Genomic DNA, 14,121 nt, shown 5'->3' with positions numbered 1-14,121 from the left:
TCCTGATATTTCTTGTAATTCTTTCCCAATCAACTAAAAATGTGACTGTAGTTCAGCTAACCTTGACTTTTTCTACAAGAACCCAGGCCAATTCTGGGAAGTCAGCATGATCCAAAGAGTCTGGTTCAGGCCACTGCAGCCTTAACAGACCACTGAAATTATGTTCAAATACACCCTCAAACACACCTTTGTGTAGCTCAAGCAAAGGTAGCAGCGTGTCTTTGGTAGAACTTACTATTCTGGAAGGAAGGCTGCCTGAGCTTGAATGCCAAGCCTTTCCTTTATTAACTATGACCCCTTGGACAATCGGCTTAAACTGTGTGACTCTGTCTCTAATTCTAGAAAATAAGAGGACCCTACTAATTGGTTTGTTTTAAAGATGAAACGAGTTAATATTTATGAAGTGCTTACAAAAATATCCTGTGATAACAAGTGGTATGTATATGTTTGTTATATAAATGTTTGTTGTATATAATTAAAGATTAATTCACCGAGCTCTCAAAAGCTTATCAGTCTTGAAGAAAGAAGGACAAAGCCTGGTCAGGTTTCTACTAGCTTCCAGGCACTGAATCAAGCACTCCTACCTAATACAATAAAATAAACCTAAGAAATGTCTGAGGGTTTACTTCTGGGTCTCAGTTATATGTAAAGTGCCTAAGTTCACATCACTAGTAATATGACAATTCTAAATGCAAATGTAAGTTTATTTGCATTTTTCTTTCTTAACATTGTAGATGTTAGGAAAGATACTGCAATACAGATGATCTAATCTTAAATGGTCATTATCTGATTTTTAAATTTTTTTTTAACATTTATTTATTTTTGAGACAGAGAGAGAGAGAGAGAGAGAGCATGAACAGGGGAGGGTCAGAGAAAGAGGGAGACACAGAATCCGAAACAGGCTCCAGGCTCTGAGCTGTCAGCACAGAGCCTGATGCGAGCCTCGCAACCCACAGACCGCGATGACCTGAGCCGAAGTCGGACACTTAACCAACTGAGCCACCCAGGCACCCCCTCTGATTTTTAAATATAATGGGAGGTATTTGTTTACAACAAATTATGTTATTAAATGAATTAATAAGTTCAGTGTACCTGAACATTTGTTCAGATAGAAATAATCTTAAGTTATAAGGTTATTTCTGTGTGCCTGTGATGTATTCAATGAATGTTATAGGATCATGCCATAAAACTTAATGAAAACAGTAATTTGTAAGATTTTATCATTTTAATATTCACAAAAAGCAATTAAATTAGTTTCTTTTTTCTAAATCTTTATTTACTTTTGAGAGAGAGAGAGAGAGAGAGACAGAGACAGACAGACAGACAGAGTCATGAACAGGGGAGGGGCAGAGAGAGGGAGACACAGAATCCAAAGCAGGCTCCAGGCTCTGAGCTATCAGCACAGAGCCCGACACGGGGTTCAAACTCACAGAGATCATGACCTGAGCTGAAGTCAGATGCCTAACCGACTAAACCACCCAGGAGCCCCTGGTTTCTTAATATTATCTTCTTATTTTTCCACTTTAGAAGGAAATTGTGATAGTTGCAGTAATTATATAGAATGCAACCTCTCATGCAGATGATTATTTCCCCTTCTGCACTTAATGTGAACATAGTGCAGACATGCTCTTTGAGGTGCTAGAGAACTTTGTGAGTTGCATGAAATCTTATATTTTTAAAGTAGGTTTGACAGAGCAGTGTGGTGTTTCTATTCACCACACTTTTCCTGGTGGGTGTATCTATACGGATGGATACATTCTCACATGTCACGTACAAAACACATAAAAACATCAAAACCATCCTTCGTTTGTAGGTAAGGAAATTCAGACCTATAGTTTGTGGTAAAACTAAAACTGCTCTAAAAAAATGAGGTCTTATGAAAAACGTTCAACCGTATCAACAGGGACATTTAAAGTAAAGAGCAAGGTCACTTTTCAGGCATTTTCAAACCCAAACCCTTCAACCGAACACCTTGTTATTTTTTCACTTCGGTTCAACTATGGAGGAAAATCTTGCCTGGTATTTTCAATCATATGTGCATGGTTGATGTCTGTGAAGACAACCTAAAATTCCCCATATCATAGTGAAATAAGATCAAGTTATGATTTTAAGGTGCTTTATTCTTCACCTCTATTGTTGAAGCATCTCATGGAAAAACAGAATGGGCTGTTTTCATCTCTTTTTTTAGAATTCAACAGTTAAACAAATAAACATTTATAAAATGTCTACTATGTGTAAGCAGAAACAAGAAAGGCCTATTTTCAAGGAAATAGAGTCAGGGAACTGAGCTTCAGAAGACAAAGCTTTCTACACTTCCTGGCACTGTCCCGTGCACAAGCCTTCGTTTAAAATTCCTAATTTCCAGCGTTTCTTTAGGAACAGCACAACTGATTATCTATTATCAGAATGTGCTTTGTCAAAGATTTTCTTGAAAGCCTTTTTTACATCCTGATTCCTCAAGCTGTAGATCAATGGGTTTAACATGGGAATCATCACTGCATAGAACACTGAGGCAAATTTGTCTTTATCCAGTGAGTGGCTTGACTTGGGGCGCAGGTACATAAAACTGAGGGTCCCATAATACATGGTAATAGAAAACAGGTGAGAAGCGCAGGTGGAAAAGGCTTTATGTCTTCCTGCAACAGAATGGATCTTTAAGATGGTGAAGACAATGAACACATAGGATATGAGAACAATGATAAGAGAAAAGAACACATTGAACCCAGCAATGATCCACAGCATCAACTCTTTGACTTGGGTATCAGAGCAAGCCAGAGCAATCAAGGGGACATCATCACAGTAGAACTGGTTGACCACATTAGAGTCACAGAAAGACATGTGGAATGTAGCCACTGCTTGTACGAGTCCTACAGTGAGTCCATAAATATAAGAGCTAGTGACCATTTGGAGGCAGAGTTTCCTGGGCATGAGAATGATGTAGAGTAAAGGGTTGCAGATGGCCACATAGCGATCATAGGCCATGACAGACAGCATTAATAATTCCCAAACTGAAAATGTGATAAAGCAACACACTTGAGTGGCACATGCATAAAATGGCATACTTTTAATTTCACGTAACGAGTTTGCAAGGGTGTTTGGAGTGATGGTGGAGGCACCATAAAAATCAACAAAAGCCAGATGACAGAGGAAAAAATACATGGGTGTGTGAAGCTGGGGACTTATTTGGATTAACACAATCAAGCCAAGATTACCCAGGACAGTAACTGAGTAAATTAATAGGAATACACAAAAGAGAATGGCCTGAAACTCTGGATTATCTGTGAGGCCCAAGAGAATAAACTCAGTGACTGCTGACTGATTGCCTTTTGCCATGAAAGAGATGAACAATAAACAATAAACAACAAATCTACGATAAACTCATCTAGAGCACAGGCTCTGAATAATCTTTACTTTTAAGGAATAATCAATTCAATTGTGAGAAGAGAGTCCTGGCTCATCAAGGTGTTATGTTAAATTCGGCCAAAGAAGAATATTGATAAGCACTCAGAATTATGTGTGGATTTCTCTTATGCTTTCAGTGTGAAGGATTTGGTCCAGGAAAAATTCTGTGATACAAAAATCCACCAGGGAGCTGTATAAGTAGAAAGAGAGCATTTCAATTAAAATGTTATAATCAAGAAAATGGCAAAATTTTTGTTCTACTTTTCTTTAAATATAAAGAAATAAAAAGGGACATTAAGAATGTAAGTGACTTGGGGCACCTGGGTGGCTCAGTTGGTTGAGCATCCGACCTCGGCTCAGGTCATGATCTCCTGGTTTGTGGGTTTGAGCTCCGTGTTGGGCTCTGTGCTGACAGCTCACAGCCTGGAGCCTGCTACAGATTCTGTGTCTCCCTCTCTCTACCTCTCTCCCATGCATGTTCTGTCTTTCTCTCTCTCAAAAATAAATAAACATTAAAAAAAAAGAATGTAAGTGGCTTTGGCAGCATATATAAAAATGATTTAAGTTGTAAGTTTATCTCATGAAATTATTACAAATTCTTTATTTTATAAGAATATTAAAAATTACCAAAATCAAGTGCAGAACATATAAAATGAAAGAAACAAAATATGAATACTATTATTTATAGGCATCCTGTTTGGTATAATCTTTAAATTTTCTTCTTTTTACTTATATCCATTGTCTTTTTTTTCCAATACACCCATAATATTGATTTCAAGGAAATATAGGACTGTGATTTTTCTGGCTTTGTCTTTTGGCAAAATGCACACCAGAGAATAATTGGCCAAATTTCAAGAGAATAGTTTTCCAAATTTCAAACAGCTTTCAATGATTCGGAGACATTATTTTACCTTCCTTCTTCAGGTATCTAAATGGCCCAAGGTGAATAGAAGTGAAGCAACTTTTAGAACAACTAAGTGTTACAGAACACTTCCATAAACCCAGGCTGGTCTCTGAATGCATGCTAGCTAGCAGAATTGAAATCATCCCCCCTCCTTTCTCAAGCATAGCAGAGGATAAGTTAATTTGATTTTCCTTTATCACCACATTGTCTCAGGTTACTTCGCATGCACATGATGGTCAAGACAAGTAAAAGATAGTAAAATATAAAAAGCACTTCGTCCCCTTAAATTCTGATTAATATCCACTTGGAAACTTTATGTGGGTTACTATTTTATTTTTTCTCTCCTCTTTAGCACTTTTCAACCATATACCTTAGGAAAAGCATCTACCCCTGATTTCTCAATCGTATTTATGACTTAACCAAATATAACCTACCTTCCTTTTCCATTAAACCGAGGAATCCCCTCATCAAGTTTACTATCATCTTCCCTATTCCCAAATCCAATAAAGCTCTTTTTACCTTGGCAGCTTTGTAGCACTGACCCCTATTGAATACACCTTTGGTTTCCCGAACAGAGCAGTCTCTGTGTTTATTATTTGTCCATTCTGATTTTCTACCTTGGAGTCTCTGCTTCTATTTAGACAACATGTTATTCATGCTTTCATCAAAGCCTTGAGCCTTTCCCTTTTATACCTTCGTGTTCGGTGATTTTATCCAATCCTATGTTCTCAGTAGACACCTATACATTGCTTAAGCACAAATAGGTATTTCTATCCCTCATTTATTTTCTATGTTGTATATACATCTAAATGCCTCCCAGAAATTCCCACTTACATATTCTAGACGGTCATCAAGAGTATCACGTGTAGAAAATAACTTGGTATCTCTGCGCATTGAACCTAATACTCAGACCTGAAGTATATATTTTACATCTTCAACTAACAGTGCCATTATCCATTCAGTTTTCCAAATCAGACCAATTATCTTTTACTTTGCTTTCCTATTTCCCATGCCAATATTCAATTTGTCCCTGATACCTATTTCATACTTTACACACTTTACATATCTTTTCACTGATATCGGTTCCTTGATCCAACCACAATGACTTGTTATTTGGTTACAACTGACCCTGAATTTTTATTCTTGCCTCCAATCTTTCCTGTGTCTCTCTGTTCCTCACAGTTTGGCGTATGTAAACTTTTATAGACACGAACTTCATTTTTATGTTCTCCTGGTGTGCTTCTTCAATGTCTTCCTATTCTTCTCAAGGTAAAAGCCTTTCTTCCACATGGCTGACATAACTCTTGAAAATCCAGTTCCTACATCTCAGATCAGGCTCATCTTTTGTGGTTCTCTTCCTATAGTGTTTATGTCACAGGTATTCCAAGCCACCATTGCTATTCGAATGTAAGCCAGAGTTTTATACACTTGTTTAAAAATGTCTATTTATTTTTGAGAGAGAGAGAGAGAGAGAGAGAGAGAGAGAGAGAGAGAGAGAGGTGGGGGGCAGAGAGAGAGGGAGGCACAGAATCCGAAGCAGGCTCCAGGTTCTTAACTGTCAGCACAGAGTCCGCCGCGGGGCTCAAACCCAAGAGCCATGAGATCATGACCTGAGCGGAAGCCGGACCCTTGACTGAGTGAGCCACCCAGGTGCCCCAATTTTATACACGTTTCTAATCTCTGCACAGAACACTTTCCCTTTGCCATCATTCCCTTTGTCTGACTTTCCTCCCACTAAACTTCCAGTACCCTGTTGTGCTTCTTCTTCTAGGAGGCTTTCCTGACTTTTCAGGGTAGAATAAGTGTCTCCCATCTATAGGTTTTTCATCCATTGATTTCTTCTTTGTAGCACTTGCCACACTATATGGTAACCAACGGTTAACATGTCTGTAACACATCCTAAACTTGAAACTGATATTGTTAAGCACTAATATTTGTATTTTGTGCCCAAGCGAATCACCTACCTTTTATAGTATCTAATACAAAGAAGATGATCAGTAACTCTGTTCAATGATTAAGTGAATAAAAGCTATAGATATATAAGTCCAAAGGCTTTCTCACTAAGATAGAACATATTTTTCCTATGATCTGATATTTTTCAATATTCAATACACTGCTATTCAGTTCAACCGCAAACCCTCAAGTAGTCCAGTCTAGTGTACCCGTGCACCTGAAAGAAATCTTTGTGAAGCCAGTAAAATTTAAAATTACCTGGATATTATGAGATAACTTTCTATTATGTGTGTGTGGTCCCCCAGGAAGCTTTTTTTGGGTATTAAATTATTTTTAGCAAACATTGAAAAACAATATAATTATATATATTCAAGAGCAGACAATTATTTTATATTTAGGGTTTAGGGACAAAGTTATTTCCCTTGAAATGGTAGATCACTTTCTAGGTTATTAGTTAATGAAAGAATCTAGGGTAGAAGAACATTTTAATTATCTCTTTTGGGAAAACAGTTTGATTAATTGCTATCTCTGCTTTAATTTGTGTCACATTGGTTTCATAGTAAATTTATGATGTTTTTAAAAAATAAACATCCAGTTCATGGTCTTCTATTTAGTAGCAGCTTTTGAAAGCCATCAGACAAAAATGAATTTCCCAATTAGTCACATTGAAACCTTTCTTCTGAGATTAGTGTCTCAAATTGTGGTTATGATTGATATTTCAGTACAACTGCAAAGATTAATTTAAAAGAATGTGCATCTTCCTCTCTAGTCTCTAGGAGACCAAAGGCACACCATTCATAGGTCAGTTGATACTTTGTTGTAGTCACGCCACGGAAACTAATGAACCTCTCTAACTAAATGTGCTTTAGTTGAAAACCGGTTGTGTCCACAGGGCTGCAGTGGCCGTTTAGCCTCAGCAGCACCTAAGCAGAACAGAAAACAGATGAGGTTACTGTGCTCAGTAAGCAGAGCTCAAGATACTAATTCTGAATAATACTTCCCTTGATGAACCTTGGTATATATGTTATGTGTCTGGTTCTTGGGCTATTGGCGATGGCCTAGCTGTTTAAATGGTAAATTAGACCGCCTGCTGGTAAATTCAAGACATCCTTCTTTGTGGCCGTAAATAGTGGAAGCAAATAGCGATTGCTGATAAATTCGTCTTAGACTTTATCCAAATGGGTTAAGATGGAGTCCATGCAATTACTAGTACATCCTGCTGTACCTGAATTAATGTGTTGGGATAAGGGGACAAGTCATTGCAGAAGCATCAGGAGAAAGACACCTACTTTTCTCAAAATACCATGATTAATGGGGTTCGTTCACCTGCCTGTGTCTGGGATTCTGATAAGTCTGGTTGCGACTAATACCACAGGTTGACCTTATCCTGTTTCTTGGAGTCCTGTTGAGAGTTACCTTAATTAAACTGTATTGGGAAATTTGAACATATTTGGTTTCAACCCCTGTCAGATTGGCTATGAAACGGCATATTCTTGGGTAAATTGTCCAGAAGCCAAGCCCATGTAGAAATGAAGGGTGGATGTAGACAGACAATTCTTCATACGTTTCTTATGTTTCTGTCTTTTATTTATTTTTACTTTTTAATGTTTATTTATTTTTGAGAGAGAAAGATGGACTGTAAGCAGAGGAGGGTAGAGAGAGAGGGAGACAGAATCCAAAGCATCCAGGCTCTGAGCTGTCAGCATAGAGCCTGATACAGGACTCGAACTCATGAAGCATGAGATCATGACCTGAGCCACAGTTGGACACTTAACTGACCGAGTCACCCAGGCGCCCCTGTTTCTGACTGTCTTTTAAGCAGACACCCTTTATTCCAGAATATTGTGTAAGCATGTTTATGTATGAAATAACTTTGGAAAATAGAAATGATGTCTTTCTTTGAGGGGAGGAAAGTTTTGTTTTACTGTGCAACTTATTAAAGATAATTTCTCCCTTCGGGGAATATTTTAAGCAGTCTTCTTTACATTACACAACACTATACAAAACCCTGAGTTCAGGGTTTCTTGGCAGTGACATAATCTTGCTTCGTGTCCACCATCAACCTGGGCTGCTCTACAACATCCGCTTGAGACTTTGGGGGACAAGGGTAACAGATACAAACATGGAACTCATGGAGCTTGCTGAGTCATGAGTAGTAAAGTCCTCTGTCACTTTGGTGTCTTGGGTCTTGTGCCAGAATCTGTGAACTATAGAAGACTAACTTGTTGGCTAGAAGTAGGACAAAATTTCACACCCTTGACATTCTTTGACAGTTATATAGCTCTATTCAAGGGTAGCCATAAAAGACACTGGAGAAGCGAAACGCCCTGTAAGAACTTAATTCCAAGCAATGCACTTGGTTGTTGACTTTCCCCACAGAAGGGATATCCAGAAGTAAGACTGTACTTCATGAGTAGTGGCTAACAGTTTGGCTTGAGGATCAGGGATTTGGAAGTAAGAAAATAAAAACTTCACACAAGTAGTTCTAGATAAGCGATATGGGGAGAGATTTTTCTGAATGTACCGATGCGGGGAGGTATATATGTTCATGGAATAGTCACTTAAGTTACTTTTACCAGAGAAGCTGCTTCATAGTCAAGCAACTATAAACATAATACTGAGCATGTAGTCCATTGTTATACTGAGCCACCTGCATCCTGATGCGATGCGCTCTTAAATAAGGTAGCCATGGCAGGATGGATAGTGGTCATTCTTTGGCTCAGTAAAAGACCCTGTATTCTCTTTGGCTGATTCCTGTACATGCACCACTCAGTACTCAACCTGTCAATAGTAGAGAATAAACTCTGTGTCCAGTTTGACAATGTCCACACAGGAGCCAGCCAGGCTTCTAGCGGCAAACTTGTTCTATTAGCCACTTCAAATATAGAAGAAACAACAGTGTGTCATCACCAGAATGGACCCTTATTGTGATTAGGGATTTCCCTTTCCTGCTCGCCATGCTTCTGATAAAACAGGCAAGTTAGGGGAGTGTTGTCTTTACTATTACAATATTCTGAGCAACATGGCTTCTGAGCAAGAAGTTTACTTTATAAAAAATGAAGCATGAAATATATTCATGAGCATGAAATTTGCTTGTCTTCCTCGACATACTGCATGTGACAAAATTTTGCAATGGCCTGTTGCCGACTGATTAAAAGTGGCAGCTGTGTGTGAATTTAATGGGTAATTTTTCTCTTGGCCAGAATACAGAGGTCTCCAAATCAGAAGGTCATTAATAAAGTTTTCTCTTCCCACTCTTAAAATGAATAAACTTCCATCAAAATGTTTGTATTATTGGCACAAAGTTAGAGTTTTATAAGATTTACAAAGAATCTGAAACTGAAACACCAAAATGAGAAATGTGTTAAAAGATACCAACCAACTAAAGACTAAAACTAAATAATAAATTCTGAGGTCTTTTTTTCATTTTAACTTTTTATTTTGACATAATTTCAGAATTACAGAAAAGATGCTTACATTTTACGAAGAATTCTTGTACATGCTTGACCCAGATTTCCCCAAATGTTAACATTTTACCACACTTTTTATCCTTAACTGTTTAATAACCAGTTGAAGACGTAATGCTTCATTTTCATATATACTTATCTGTCTCTATTTACTAAAAGCAGGGGTATTCTTAAATGACGATGGTCCTATTATAAAAACAGGCAAGTTAACATTGGCACAGCATTACTATTTAAACCACAGACCTTATTCTGCTCTGAAGGACTTGTCTCATTTGCAAAAATTTGAGTTTGCTCTTTTAGTCTTTTTTTAAATTATTTTTTATGCTTTTATTTTATTTTTGAGAGACAGAGTGTGGGGGGGGGCAGAGAGAGAGGGAGATAACAGAATCTGAAGCAGGTTCCAGGCTCTAAGTTGTCAGCACAGAGCCTGACTCAGGGATCGAACTCAGGAATGGTGAGATCATGATCTTAGCTGAAGTCAGACTTAACTGACTTAGCTGCCCAGGCCTCCCCTCTCTTTTAGTCTCTTAGGTGTTCCACCAGCATTGATGTCATTATCCCTGTAAGGTCATCAGAACCAACAATTTTTTTCAGATTCATCTTACTGGGAGTACGTGTGTGTGTGCATGCATGTGCATGTACGTGTGTGTGTGTGTGTGTGTGTGCATGCATGTGCACGTACGTGTGTGTGTGTGTGTGTGCGTGTGTATTTTTTAGGTAATGTTAATAACTTTAATTGCTTTAGTGATCTGAAATAGATGTGGTTTTTACCAATGCCATGAGTTGGAGTGTTCCTCTATGGAAAAATTCCTCTATGGAAAAGAAATTTATTTTCAATGATCTATGGAACTAAATTTAACCCACTATTTGCAATTGAATTCATTTTATTTTCTTATCTTTCAATAATTTCGGGAGTCATAATTTTCATAATAATAGAAAATAAAATCAGAAAATTACTGTACACTCTATATCTATAGGAAAGCATGTTACTAATAGTATGCTAATGCAGAACACCCGAGAACTGTTTTCTTTAACGTTGTTTCTTTTGTTTTTGTTTTTGTTTCACATCCCGACTCTGAGGGCTTTCAGTTAGACCATAGGTCTTTTATTTTATAGTAAAGCAAACCTTTTCTATAATTCTCTTCAAAGCATTTTGACTTCCTGGTTCCTCAGGCTGTATATTAAAGGATTCATCGTGGGGATTACCACAACATAGAAAACAGAAGCTATTTTGTTAATATCCAGAGAATGGCTTGTTTCGGCTGCATATACATGAAGATGACGGTACCATAAAATATAGTGATGAAATCAGGTGGGAGGCACAAGTAGAAAATGCCTTTTGTCGGCCTTCTGTTGAATTAATCCTCAGAATGGCAAATAGAATGACTATGCAGGAGATGAGGACGATAAAGAGAGAGAAAAGGGTATTGAAAGCAGCAAGTGTGAACAATATCAGTTCTTTGATATCTTTATAATGGGTTTTACGGCAGGCCAGACCAACCAGGGAACATCATCACAGTAGAAGTGATTTATTATGTTTGAATTACAGAAAGGTAAGTGGAATGTCAGAATTGCCTGGAGGAGTCCCACAGAAAAGCCATACAAATGTGTAGTGACCACCATTTGAATACAGACCCTTCTGTTCATGATAACGGTATAGAGTAAAGGTTTAGAAATGGCTACATACCTATCATACGCCATGATTGAGAGCATATACACTTCACAGACCACAAACATGATAAATCAACACAACTGAGTGGCACAAGCAGGTAAGGATATTCTCTTAATTTCTTAGAGGAAGTTCACCAGGGTGTTAGGGGTGACAGAGGAGGTGTAGCAAAAAGCAACAAAAGCTAGATTGCTGAGAAAAGAATACATGGGTGTGTGAAGCTGAGAACGGGTATAAATTAGCATAATTAACCCAAGATTACCTATGACACTAATTAAGTAGATCACTAGCAAGATCCCGAAAAGAAGGGCTCAAAGCTCTGGACTTTGTGTGAGTCCCAAGAGGATGAATTCAGTCACTTCCGAATTATTGCTTTCAGCCATGGAATACGTGTAGAAGCATTTCATATTCTTATCTGTGGAACATTCATGCTGGATAATCTTCCACTTCTGCCATTAAGAACTTAACTCATACTTATTTTATGGTGACCGGATTGGAAAGATAATCCTCACTGGTCCTGTGGGCCATTCTCAGGTTTCAATACCACCTGTTTTTAACTTCAACAGATTCGCTCCAGGCAGAAATTCTAACATGTTTAGTGATGTAGGGAATTGTTGAAGACGAATGTCTTGAATTAAAATGTGGAATCTCATATACAATGAAAACCCAGTATTATAGGCATATCATTTTATCAACGATAAAAGAAATGGGAGCACATTTCAGAGTAATATATTAAGATTAAATACTAAACATTTCAACTCCACCGAGAAAACAATTATAAATCTGACTAGACATTATTCTTAGTGTGCTAGCCAATGCAATAAAGGAAGGGGTAAAAATATTACTTATAAAGTACATGATATTGTATCTGTACCAGTTCATTGGAAATATATATTTATTATGATTGTGGAAAAGTCTTCTGTTATAAATATAATGAAAATGATGCTATAATAAAAAATGTAACTTTCAATAAATGTGAAAATATAGTTTTTAAGATTTCATTTTAAATAATAAATTTAAAGCCTAGTGTTTAATTTAATATTTAACTTCGCACAGTGTTCGCCCTATATGTTCCTGTTGTTTACGTTTGAGCTCAATAAATTCATAGTTTCACATATTTATTAGTTGAATGGTATTTGGGAAAGGAGAAAAGCCTTACAAGTTAATTCAGATATGTAATGCATGGTGGGTAACCCATAAATCTACTAAATAAAGCTATAAGAACAGTCTGGAGTTTTCTTTCTTTCTTCCTTTCTTCCTTTCTTTCATTTTCTTTCTTTCTTTCTTTCTTTCTTTCTTTCTTTCTTTCTTTCTTCCTTTGATAGAGTGTGAGCAGGGGACAGACACACACACACACACACACACACACACACACACAGAGAAAGAGAGAGAAAGAATCCCAAGTAGGCTCTGTACCACCAATGTAGAGCCCAACTGTGGGGCTCAAGCTCACAAACCATGAGATCATGACCTGAGCTAAAATTGGTCATATGCTTAACCAAGAGAGCCGCTCAGGTGCCCCTGGACATTTCTCTAAAATGTAATGAAGACTTATTTATCCCTACAAATAGTAAACTGTGTTATAAGCTATAGAATGTAAAATAGAGTGGGACTCTGCCAGACCAGTGAATGTTTGCCAACTGGCGTTCAAAAAGTATTGATTTATAGCATCTGTTGTTTTTCTGATTTCTGTGGTATAAATATTCCGACTATTGCTGACTTCAGGCTACAAAGTTAAAGTCACGGAACCTGGAGTTGGGAAATAAATTCAGATTACAGCTTTTGCAAGCTGTTAAGAGAGAGTGGTAGTTATACAAAAATAAGTTGGTATTATAAGCAAAATCATAGAAAATATCATTTAATAAAACACATGCATATTATACCATATGCTAAAGAAATACTCAAATCAATGATAAGTCTCTTTTCATAATGCATTTCTATCTATAATTATAAGTGCCACTTACACTCATATGCTTATATTGATTAATTTCAAAGAGAAAAAGTTCATTTTACCAAATATGAAAGAATCAGCCAGCAATAAATTGTTCGTTTGGTTGACCAAATTAAAAGATGATACTATCCGCGGTTGGTAAAGATGTGAACAAACAAATATAGCCTTGCACAACCAAGGGAGGTGAAATTTGTGTTCATCTTTCTAGAAGGTAGTGTAATAGTAAGCATCAAAATTTTTTAAATTAGTCCTGCCATTGATTGATACAATGGTTTTAGTGCTAGGCAATTAGTGGAATAATAAAAGTATGCAAGTATATGAATGGTTTCATTTTTACTTCCCAAAACATGAAAGTTGTCAATACTCTGATAGTTACTCAGTTACTGCACATCTCAGTAAAATATTAGATAGCCATTCAAAAGTTGAAACAAACCTGGATTTATTATTTTTTTAAATTTTTTTAACATTTATTCATTTTTGAGAGACAGAGGGTCAGTGTGGGAGGGGCAGAGAGAGAGAGACACAGAATCCAAAACAGGCTCCAGGCTCTGAGCTGTCAGCACAGAGCCCCATGCGGGGCTCAAACCCACCGACTGTGAGTGAGATCAGGACCTGAGCCGAAGTCAGACGTTCAACGGACTGAGCCACTCCGGCGCTCCCTGTGATATTGACAAGTGTTCACAATGTTAAAAGAGGGCAGTGTGCTAAACAGGTTATATAGTCATAAGTGATTTCTGTAGACACACATCACATAATGACCTACAGATCCTTCACA

At 37.3% G+C, this 14,121-nt stretch overlaps 1 protein-coding gene and 1 pseudogene across 1 annotated transcript; both read right to left on the bottom strand.

Moving 5' to 3' along the window:
• Positions 1–2,391: 2,391 nt before the first annotated feature.
• On the bottom strand, positions 2,392–3,333 carry LOC122482787 (olfactory receptor 5AL1-like). Its single transcript, XM_043579083.1, has one exon. The coding sequence runs from the start codon at positions 3,331–3,333 to the stop codon at positions 2,392–2,394; it is 942 nt and encodes a 313-aa protein (XP_043435018.1).
• A 7,498-nt stretch (positions 3,334–10,831) lies between these two features.
• LOC122482786 lies at positions 10,832–11,787 on the bottom strand (annotated as a pseudogene).
• Between the last annotated feature and the right edge of the window lie 2,334 nt (positions 11,788–14,121).

This window comes from Prionailurus bengalensis, chromosome D1 (assembly GCF_016509475.1).
Source record: "Prionailurus bengalensis isolate Pbe53 chromosome D1, Fcat_Pben_1.1_paternal_pri, whole genome shotgun sequence".
Taxonomy (NCBI): domain Eukaryota; kingdom Metazoa; phylum Chordata; class Mammalia; order Carnivora; family Felidae; genus Prionailurus; species Prionailurus bengalensis.
Note: the sequence above shows the minus strand (reverse complement) of the source record. Positions and strands in the feature narration are given on the sequence as shown.